Here is a 12,359-nt window from a genome sequence, read left to right as displayed (position 1 = left end):
TATTATATACTCTTATAAGTGATGAATACTTTGTGGAAACTAGAAATTAATATTTCACCATTAGATCCAGTAACAAAATGCCGTAATAAAATTAGTCGATAAAATTGTTTAATGTATCTTATTCAACGACCTGTTATCAACAATTAAAAAATATTGACAATAATACCGTGTCTTGTCAAAAACTTTTTTTAATATTTTTATACAAGCCCTGGTGGAAAAAAATATATAGACATAGCATTATTACATTTGTATTCAATAAACAAGTTATTTGCAGATACCTAATTTATTGCTTCGTTATTCTACAAGTTGAAGTATCTGCTTAAGTTTAACAGTAAAACTAACACCGCAATAACTGCTTGCATAGATCTCTTCATCTATATGGCCATATATATAAAGAAAAGTGTCTTTTTAGCAATACAAAAATCTGTTAGATAGTCTGGTTCTGGTAGTCTGGTGTTTTCATTTGGAGGTAATTCATTATAGATTTATAAGTTAAGACTATTATTTATCTATAGACTATGACATGTAATGTCATTGTGATAGACTAAACATACTATGTGTAGGTATACCGCCTATTCATCTTTTTTAATGCAATAATTACATCATATTACGTATTCAGGCGCATGGAGGCTGGCAACAACTAAGAGATTTATTAAGTTATTTCAAGCAATTGAAAATAGTACCTATTAAATAATAAAATAAATTATCACTAAATATTATTGCTTTTACCCATTTGCATTTTTAATGATAATGATTACTTTAAGACAATAGGAGTAATAGGACATAGGTAATTAAGTGAACATATATTTTTAATTGTTTATTATATTGATGATGTTAAATGAAAATTATAATGTTTTATACTAGGTACGTTCTACGGATAAACTAATTGACCTTTTCAATTTGCCTTTTAGCAAACATTTCGTCTAGAACATACTATAGAATCTATACTGTTGATATACTTATCATTGATATTAGTAGTAGTAGGTAGGTATTTATAAACAATGATGCTAAACTCTTAGATTGTATAGGTATACTAACTATAGTACCTAAAACCTATGGAATTATAATTTAATATTTATTAATAATATAAAATGTTTTAATTATTATAATGTATAAATAGGTGCCAGGTGCGTTATTGTTATACATATAATACCATACCATTGACCTATTAATAGTAAATTTACTGTGTCATTATTAATCGGAGAAAGGAATATTATTATCCATAATTTATGATAGTCGTTAGCAGTAGTTGCTAACTGAGTTTTTCTTTTAAATATGGTTACTGTTACAACTTATCCATTGACCTAAGAATAAACTCCTTGTTATTATCAAATTGAATATTATCATGTGATCAGTTAGACAGAATCCCAATAGATTTAATTTGTAATTATCTATTAATATTAGCCGTTATAAGGCAAACAATTTTAAATTAATATATCGTTGTTAAAAATAAATGTCATTTTATTTTTATTATTCTAATGATTTATAATATATTTTTAGTTTCTAGAAAAATTGTAAAAAACAACAATTTTTATCCTGTCAATATTACCCTACTACATATTTACCCAGAATGAGTAAATTCTTACTGGACACTCGTATACAAAATATTTTAGTTACATACTTATTTACTGAAACTATAGAAATTGAAATATAAATGTGAATATGTGATAAGTGATTTATATCCTATTCAATGAGTTTATGACTGCTGGACTTAAAAGGTTTCATTTAGTGAGTTATAGATTATTAGAGTTTGAGATAATTAAAAAAAATATGTAATTACTTTATTCTCACATAAAAAAATAAAAGTTAATTTTTTAAATTTTTAAAATATTTTTGTCGTTTTTTCCACTTGAATAAAAAAAAAATCAGTAGGTACAGTATTGTATATGAAACATGTATTATTAAGAAATTAATTTATAAACTTTAATGACTTTATGACTTGGTGGTAGTTTGTTAAAGGCTACTTAATATGCTATATAGTATAGTATATTACTTTGTCATATGCTAGGGGGGGGCTTACCTCCCTACCATAAATTTCAATAGAACCCAAAAATCGAAACTTTATTCAAAATATTATTATTTATTTTGCATCGGATTATTATAAGCCCCCTAAAAATTCAACCAAATTTCCGCCAATAGACTGGTAATAGTATACTTTTACACACGAGCCTTCAAAGCATTACTATTTGAATACACTTAGGTAGTTTTATTTAGGTACAATATAGGTACATCATTACGATATTACCTTATTTATAATAGTAACATATTATGTATTGAGTATAACTAAAGTATTTACTATATAATATAGTATATATACCTAGTGATCCATATAATGTAAAACATTTTTTATTTAAAAAACTATTAATATGTGTAAATATATTTTAAATGCATAATTTTAAGTCGTTAAAAATATATTCTTTACTATTTTTTTTATCATTATCATTTTTATTTTTTTTTTTTAATAATAACATATATTTTTAATTCATTATTCCAAAATAGAATACTTTTAATAGTACTATGATACACTGCAGATTACGCATATTGATATTTTGAACGAGTATAATTTATGAGTTATAAATATTCAAACTTTTGATGAGCGGAGTTGAGTTTTATAGGGATATCCCGTAAAATGTTGGTCAACTACTCCGTTGTATTTTAAATATTTATAATTAATAAATTACTTTTCCAAAATTTGAATTTGATTGGTCGAAATACTCAGAATAATATGGTTAGAAAAATGAAATTATAAATCTATGTTGTCATTTAAAACGGCAAAAACTTAAAACATTAAACGATAAAAAATTATATTTTTTTTTCAAAAATGATGTTTTGTAATGACTTAAGATTATTTAAAATATATTCATTATAAGTGTTTTTTGTTAAATGGTTCATCGATCACCCCATATCGGTCGTCGATTTATTACATAATGGTATTATTAAAAAAATATAATAATATTATAATTAAAATAATTTATAGTAAGACGTGGCTTATCCTAATTAAATATATTTTTGGTATCTATGTTTTGTCAATATCCAATAGCCAATAGGTAACTATAAAATATGTAGGTATACAAAAACATCACTGTATTTTTCCATATTAACTTATAAAATTACATTAATTAAAGGAAAATAAATAATAATTCTACTCTTTTTACTATAACTGGGGTCATTATTTGTATGAGAGTTGATTATAACTTTTTTAAATAATTAAATTCCGCAGGAAAAGGCCATTGTGCTACCTATAAATGTTATTATAATTTACATTTATCTAATGCCGTTAAATATCTTTACAAAAATATTAAGCAATTTATAATCTCTCCCTTTCAAAAATACTATTTAATTGAAGTTGTGTGATAATCTAAATACATGAATGTATAATATGCTTTGTATATTAGTACGTATATTTAAAATTATTCAAAGATAAATATTTTTTCATAAAATAATTTCAGAAACATTAGATTTGTGGATTTTTTTCATTTGGCTAAGTTTTTGTGTTATAACTTATAATTTGTTCTATGTTTTTAAAATAAGTTTTAAGATGATATTTTTTTTTGTATAATGATAGGCTGGAATCTTTAGAGATAATCATAATACTCAACATAAAATACTTCTAATAAATGTTATTAGGATACCCTAGTATTAAAAACAGCATAGTTTTACTTGTAAAAAAAATTAATTATAATTAAAAATAATAACAAAAATATAACTAGTACAAAATATCAAATACAAATTAAATTTAATACAAATCAGTTCGATTATTTAATATAAAACTACTTAACTTAAATAAATAGTTTAATAACATTTATATTGCTATATTATGCATTCATATTATAGACTATGAATGTTTTCATAACTAAATAATAATCTATAAACAAAAACTTAATCTAAAACAATCTCTTGTCTCCTCATTACTGGTTCTTCTTCATTTGGAAATTTAACCATATAATGATCTTTATCCAATAATTTGTATTTGTCTTCTCTAAAGTGTGAGAAATCACACATAAATCTATCAATCCCATCAAAGTAGATTTGTAGAACAACAGGTGACACCGATTCCAGTCCCGATAAAGATGCCAATGAATCATAATAATCCTTTGATCTACGACCCATCATGTGTAATTCTTTAGGTCGTAATCCACTTGCTAATCTTGACTCTACATCTAGTCGTGTATCCTCAATCATTTCTTCTTTACTAGGTAATTTTGCTCGCCCCTCTAAAAACGTTTTGGCAAATTGTACCTATAAATAAAATTCAGTTAATGGTAAACCAAAGTATTTAACATATTAAAACATATTTTTATTTTATTTAATAAGATTCACAATTATTGGAATTTAGTGGTATTTTTAGTTTGTATTAATTGAACAATTACCTGTAAATCAATCATACAGAAACCAGCGGTGTTGGTTGGAATTCCAATAAAGTACATTGTAGGGTGTTCAATGTTCAATATGTGCTTAAAAAGTGGCTCTACATGATTGTTTTCTACACGAATACCGCATTCTGGGCTCAGAAATGGGTACTTATAGTTGTATCCTGCTCAAAGTTAAATAAATTATAAATAAATTATGTGAAAATACAAATTTTAAAGTAAAATACTATGTATAAATTAATTTAAGACTTAAGTTGAATTTAAGATTAGAAATAAAAATTAAATAACTAAAAAAAATATCTTATTAGTTCTAGACCTTTGAAAGGTCATTCAAATGAAGAAAACCCAGTATAGTAACATGAACATTTTGATGATATGTGCCAAAATAGGCCATAAGATTTCTTTATAGCCATAGTAGGCCAATTTCTTTATTTTTCTAAAACAAAATAATTAAAATTAATTTTAATAGCTAACATTTTTAATTATTTTTTTATAAATTGTAATATTAATTATATAATTTATAAGAAGAATTTGCTTACCTGTACAATATAAAATTGAATCAACTTGTTCATAAGATCCATCTTGGAAAACTATTCCATTTTCTACTACTTCTTTTATATCAATTTTCTGAACCATATTTGATGGAAACTTCATGTTTTTAACACGCTGATTGTGATGACTCAAGTAAACCTAAAATATATTTTATTATCTTTATTAATACTTGGAATGAAATAAAAAAATAAAAATGTATCTATTGCTATTACTTTTTTTGCTACTTTTGCAATGTCAAATGATATATCTAATCCTGAGGGACCACAACCAATTACCACAGTACTTTTGTCCTTAAATACTGAAGAATCTCTATAATCATGGCTATGAATTTTCATTCCGCAAAATTTCTCTATTCCAGGAACCTCGGGAATTGCAGGATTACTGTAATTACTGTAACATAAAAAAAGTTAATTTAAAAAAATTTTAATAGTAAAAATAATTAAAAAAAAAATATATATATATAAGTAAATTACCCGATACAAATAACAACTCCATCAAATTCCAATGTTTCCACAATATTTTCTTGCAAATCAATTACAGTCACACGCCAACGATCTCCCGCTAAAGGACTAATTTCTTTTACGTGGTGATGGAACTATAATATAAATAGTATATAAGTAATAATATGTTATAAATCTATCAATTAATATTATTAGTTATTACCTTGATATGTTTCCTTAAGTTAAAATGGTCTGCATAGTCTTCCAAATATTTTAACATTTCATTGGCGGCCACATATGATTTATCTTCAGGACCTTTATGTGGAAATCCCTGAAGTTCCATAATTTCTTTAGGCAAATTTGTCCTAAAAACAAAATCATTTTTATTAAAAATATGAATACTTTTGATAAATACCAATCATGTACCTTAAACTTTTGTACATGCTCGAATGAACTGGTAAGCCATATTTATCCTTGCCTACTCTGTCAGTATATACCCAAGTGCCACCAACGTTATCAGTCTGTTCATAAGATACACATGTAAATGGAGATCCTTCTGCTGTAAAGTGTTTAAGAGCTGCTAATCCAGCTGCACCACAGCCAACGATCGCCACTGATTTTTTATTTTCTTTAAAATTAAATTTAACAGAAATGTTAATTAACTAAGGTACAAAAAAAAATTAATAATTTTTTATGGATTGTAAATGAAATTTGCATAGTTTATACCTACTAGAACAATCTAAAATCATTGTTCAATTAATCATATTTGTAATATTAATTATATTTGATTTTACTAAATTATAAATATAAAGAATATCACAAATTATTTTTAATACTTCATAAAAAAATATAAATATACATCTGTAACATGTATTACGACAGATTGTTATTATTTGGAAACATTAAAAATATTTACATTATTATTGTACTTAACAATATAAATATATATAAAAATAATAAATTACTCACCAAGACGCATTGTTTCAAGTATAAGCACAGATTACAATGTAAAAACTGATTTTCAAAACACAATTGTTCAACAGGTACAACAATATCTAATTTGAGTGTTTCAATCTTTTAAAACTTTACAGTTTTATAGGAAACTGTATGCCCCACTACTTTTATTTTACCTATCAGCTTTTATTACATTAGTGTTTCCATTTAATCAGATTGATTATTAATGACCACGTGATAAATTACTTGACCATTGATCATCTATTATACGTACTCATGTCTACATATTATAATATAATATAATTATTGTTAAAATACATTTAAATACATTGTTACAATATATTCTATGGGTTATAATGTGTTAATGATACAATATACATGATTTTAGATAACATATTATAAGTACTCATGTCTACATTCAACAATATAATAAAATCATTAAAATAAAATTAAGAACATTGTTACAATGTACCTTATAAATTATAATGAGTTAATGATGTAATATAATAAATAAAATAATTGTTGGTATTTATTGATAAACTTCATAAATATTATTATGCACAAAATAATATATTAATGATATATTACCCATTAGATAATTATTTTCTAAAAATTGGATTTTCTAGTTATTCAACTTATTCTGATTAAAATAATCTCAAAACAAATCACTTTTGACCTAAATAAAATGTTAAGTTCTGATTAAAGATATTTAACAATAATTCAATTGTTATTTTACCTACAATTTAAATCTCAAAAATATTCTGTATTATTTGTTTTAGAAAGCATTCATTTTTATTTATAGACTACAATTTTAAATGAATTAAACTAGTAATTTTAATATTCAAGACCCAAACATTTAAATATTTAATACATGTGATTTAACTGTAAAAAAATTAAATATAATTTTTCATAAATGACATATTTATTAAATTATTTATTTAATGTAATCTTAAAATTTCTTAATTTTAAAAAATATGGTTGAAAATCAAGAACAATAAATAGTCATCAACACTTCAGTTAATAATCATTAATCAAAGTGCATCATAAATTATATTAATAATATTAATATATATTTAATAATATCATTATGATAATATTTTCATATTATTATATATAATATGCAACAATTGGTATATAGGAAATGTCTTAATACTATGTTAATTTGTACAATAAAACTTTTAATTTTAAATAATTTTATAATTAAGGTTGAATAAAATGAAATAGATTTTTTGCTACACAAATTTAAAATAAAATTGATTAAATTGAACAATGTATTACGTATTTGATATATTATGAATTATTTTAACATTTTAAACAATTTTAAAAATGAAGTAAATTTTTAAATTTCAAGTAAAACATTATTTAAATAATCACCATATTATGTTTTACATTTAAAATATTATGAGCTAGTTGAAAATTTAATGTATTTAATTGTTAAAGCTTTGTTGGCTATTACTAAATGTAATAACAATATAAGTAATAACGTAGTTAATCATATTTTTTTGATTTGTTAAAATCATTGTTAATATAGATTATTATATTTATTTTTTAGTTTGTTTAAATTAGTTGAATAACTTTTGTAAATAAACTTATATGATAATATTATAATTATTAGGTTAGCATGAAGACATGATAGAAAACTGATATCACTACTGGAATATCCAAACAGCAAATATAGATCATTTAACATTTAAATTAAGTACTTACATAACTGTTTTGAATTGGAAGATTATAAAATAATTGGACTTTATATTACAATTTACTATAGGTATAATATTGCGTAGTATTATTTTTGTAATCAGTTTTGGCAATTGATAATTTGTTAATGAAGTTTAATAATATTATTTTATACCTAGTTTAATATCTAAACACTATATTATAGTTTGTAAAATAATAATTCAAATGTACAATAATAATACAAAATAACTTTAATGAGTTTTAAGTAACATATTCAATTGGACATTGGACTTAATAATTATCATTTATTAATAATAAATAGGGTCATCCCGTATTCACTGTTAGATTTCCATAGATCTATACTATATCTATACTATACTAATAGTTTAATGTTTTTTAATATTCTATATTATAATCAATTGTATCTTCATCTTAAACCATTCAGATGTTAACTATGTAAAAATAAGCTAAGAGTAGATAAACTACAGATCAATATTAAGTTAAAAGTAAATAAACTATTATTATATATATAAATTTGTATTTGGATGTGACTTAATAGACTTGGAAACTACTAATGGTAGTCAAATTATTGTCAATTTTGCATGCAAATATTTTTTAAGACTCGAAAGTTTCTATAACTTTGTATAAAATACAAATACCTATAAATTGCCATGGGATGGCTTTATTGTGATGGCTCACAAATGAATTTTATTTTTGCTTACACAAATTTAATATGTTTGTGTTTATACAAAGGGTTATCATTGGTTACTGCTTAAAGACTCAAAAATTAAAAAATTTCAGAAATTGTTTTTAGGAAAACCAGAATATAGCTTAAATTATATTAAAATATATTCCATGTACTATAGCTATATTAATAAATAAAGCGAGGTATTCATTTCATATTTGTTCATTATTTCATTTTAATGGAGTTATATAACTACTAGTATTATATAAATAACATGAAAAACTTTAAAATGAACATTGTTAAGAGTAATATTTAATAGTTGATCAGTAAATACACAATTTTTCAATTAATAATTAAATCACATTACACGTTTTCATCAAACATTGAAGTAATTAAATCTGTCATAAAAATATAACTTACATCTTTAATTACACAATGTAAGTTTGATTAGTTTTTCTATAAAAATACAAATTTTAATATACAATGAAATTTTCATACTAACATATTATAATAGTTAAATAGTCTCCATGAGTTACAAAAAAAATTTCACTATAAAGAGATTTGTTAAATAGAATTCCATAACAACATGAGTGCATACATTTGATTCTAATTTAATAATGGTTCTAAAAAATATTTTATTTAATAGAAGTTCATTATGAAGACAGTTTTTAATTAACAATAAACATTAGTCTTTTGGTCAATATAAAAACTACACATACAAGACACATAAAACTTTAAAATTAATTTTACTTAAATAGGTGAAAATAAAATTGACTGAAGAAATAAGAACAAAGTTGTTTATATTGAATTAAATTTTTTAAATTTTATTTTGATCAAGACATAAATTATCAAATATATACAATAATAATATTTGATCCAACATTTTGGTAGGTATGGAATTAAAAATTAATAATATTTGTTGTTATAAAAATCATATTAATATTATTTATTTTTTTTACATTAATAGTTATTAAATATTACATAAAAAAATAAAATACTTAAGTAATAGAGAACAGGTTAATTCCTCGATCAATTTAAGCAGATCCAGTAGGGAAATTAAAGGTTAGATAGTCCCAGTTATAATAATTCCTTTGTGTTTGAAAGTAAAATACCCAACCAATAAGTAACACAGACCAAAAAATGAAGCCAATACCTGATCTCAGAACATAGCGCCTAAATTGTGGCTGTTCTTCAAATGGTTCAGCTAAGTAAGCATCATTATAATGCCATACAAAATTTACCAACCAAAAAAATGGCAACAAGAAAAATCCTGCAATATAATATATACGACAGATAGTTAGCTTTTCATCCATTTTTATACTTGTTCTCCAATTTGGGGGTGGTCTATGTTCAGTTTGATCTCCAGCATGCACATGATGGGTTTGTGGATTTTGACGAATTCTTACTTCTGGATACTGATTTTCAGTTTCATTTGCTTGTGAAGTTGTTGGATTTGATGACACGTCTAAAATTAAATTGTGATGTTATTGATTATCATTACAACATGTGGAATTATAAGCAATACAAAAACAATAAATAAAATTTGACAACTTAATTTAATTTTTAAACAAATTAATACATTGTTCTTCTAGATATCTGTCAGGTATTTAAGATGGTAGAATATAAAATATGATTTTTCCTATTATCTTTTATAATTCTTTTAAGTTATATCAAAAAAATATGATTTTTTATCTTATATTTCAAGTTTAATTAGTTATTAAGAAGTTGTTACATTTATATGTATTATATTTACAATTTTAAAATGCTTTAAAATTAAAATATCAAAAAACCTTACACTTCATAGTGGCCTAGATAAGTTGTTTACCTTTAAAATTAATAATAGGTCAATTCACTCTGGTATTAAAAATAACAGAGTAAGACAGTCTGAGTGTTACATTATCTATGTTATGGGTTAGTAAAATGAAGACAACGCATACAGGTATAGTGTCCTATTAACATCAAAACCCAGGTTCTTACTACACGGTGCAGAGTATAGTTGAATATTATTAAATTCAACTAGTTAACAAAATTTGTTACTTTATATAAATGAAACATAACACGGAACAGTGTAGATTGAACTCAGTTTATTACTAAATTATTTCATTAGAATAAATATTATTGTTGATGAGTAAATATATAGAAACAATGAAACATGTATTATATTGTATTATAATTAAGTCTTCAGAGCCATATTTAAATTGTTTTTACTACTGAAAAATTGACAATTTTAAAAGATAGTACTTTAATTTCTGGAAGATATCGATTTAGGGGGACATTAAGTTCTATCTTTAATGAATATATTAAATGAAAGAATCTGTACAATATTATAGTATATAAGTAATCATGATAAATATTAATGATATAAAATTGTAAGAGGTGTATAATGTATAATGAAGATTAATAAATAAATTGATAATCACTCATTTGAATAAAAAGTTGAGCACAAATAACTGAAACTGAAAATACCAAAAATTGTTTATATTTACTAAGACATTTTACTAAGAAATGTAGATAGGCACAACTACTACTTATTAATATACTATTCATAATATTATTGTAAGCAAAAAACAGAATACATTGGAACACTCATTAAAATGTATTTATCTTATATAGAAAAATTAATTTTCAGTAAAAAGTAATAATAACAAATATTTAGGTATGTATATATATATGTACATATATTGGTATTTGTATTGCTGGTAATTATTTCATTTACTGTACGAATATATACTTGAATAAAAACAAGTTATTCTTACCCATTATTTATAATGATAATTAATGTTATTACGAAATATATTAATACATATATAGAGAGTATAGACTAGAGATGTAAAAATTAATTTTATTTTAGATAATTTTAATTTTAATTAAATTAGAATAAAATAAGTAAATTCTACAAAATACTATATTACTATCTAGTCCTAGTGAGTATGTATCTTTATTTTATCAATCATGATCGCATACAGTTGTCATGTTATCAATATATTAAGTACATAAACCTTATCAGCCTATTTTGTTTGGTTTTGTACTGTAAATGTTTATTTTATAGACATTAGATACTTAAAAAATATATTAAATAATTTAGGGCGTCTATCGTCTATGATTAAATGTGTTACTTATGTCTTATACTCTTATACCATTATCCCGCAGTCCACAGATATTGTAAAACGTATTATTTTTCATTATATTGCCTATTGTCTATACATATTAATATTATAATATAGAAGACGTGTGTGTGCATTGACCTAATAATAAGTTATTTATTTATATTTATATTAGATTAATGACTCACAGCCACGATGTAGAGATCGTTCTTATATCATAGTTATGTATTTATAATCTTTGTCAAGTATCAAGCACTTAGGTACTTAATAATTATTATTTATTACTTAATTAGTTTATTACCTTATAATTTATGTAATACGTCTTTAAGTGTTCTATTACAAATAATAATTAAATTACAGCTATTAAATATTTAAATGCAAAATATTTATTATATTTTACAGAAAGCGGGCTTGCTTGCCGTTCGGCGGTCAGTTGGATTTTGAATTTGGGACATTTTTTGGCAATACACTAATAATATTATCATAGATTCTATTCCATGAAATAGTATCAACAAAGAATATTATCATCTATAAGTATAGATATAGATAGAATATTATAAATCGGCAACAAAATAAA

General features: G+C 23.1%; 2 protein-coding genes across 3 annotated transcripts; both read right to left on the bottom strand.

Moving 5' to 3' along the window:
• Nucleotides 1-3,711: 3,711 nt before the first annotated feature.
• LOC113549341 (flavin-containing monooxygenase FMO GS-OX4-like) lies at nt 3,712-6,502 on the bottom strand. Its single transcript, XM_026950634.1, has 8 exons — nt 6,332-6,502; nt 5,789-5,990; nt 5,586-5,727; nt 5,396-5,517; nt 5,135-5,312; nt 4,910-5,060; nt 4,371-4,534; nt 3,712-4,239 (listed from the first exon to the last, which is right to left on the bottom strand). The coding sequence occupies exons 1-8, from the start codon at nt 6,339-6,341 to the stop codon at nt 3,880-3,882; spliced, it is 1,329 nt and encodes a 442-aa protein (XP_026806435.1). The 5' UTR covers nt 6,342-6,502; the 3' UTR covers nt 3,712-3,879.
• Nucleotides 6,503-9,535: 3,033 nt separating this feature from the next.
• LOC113549099 (gamma-secretase subunit PEN-2) lies at nt 9,536-11,495 on the bottom strand. 2 transcript variants are annotated; one of them, XM_026950259.1, is made up of 2 exons: nt 11,435-11,495; nt 9,536-10,143 (listed from the first exon to the last, which is right to left on the bottom strand). In XM_026950259.1, the coding sequence occupies exons 1-2, from the start codon at nt 11,436-11,438 to the stop codon at nt 9,713-9,715; spliced, it is 435 nt and encodes a 144-aa protein (XP_026806060.1). In that variant the 5' UTR covers nt 11,439-11,495; the 3' UTR covers nt 9,536-9,712. The 2 variants fall into 2 exon arrangements, with proteins under 2 accessions (XP_026806060.1, XP_026806059.1); XM_026950258.1 differs by lacking the exon at nt 11,435-11,495 and adding an exon at nt 11,099-11,227.
• Nucleotides 11,496-12,359: the final 864 nt, after the last annotated feature.

This window comes from Rhopalosiphum maidis, chromosome 1 (genome assembly GCF_003676215.2).
Source record: "Rhopalosiphum maidis isolate BTI-1 chromosome 1, ASM367621v3, whole genome shotgun sequence".
In the NCBI taxonomy this organism is placed as follows: Eukaryota; Metazoa; Arthropoda; class Insecta; order Hemiptera; family Aphididae; genus Rhopalosiphum; species Rhopalosiphum maidis.
The sequence above is the reverse complement of the archived record's forward strand: the minus strand, read 5'-3'. Positions and strand labels throughout refer to the sequence as shown.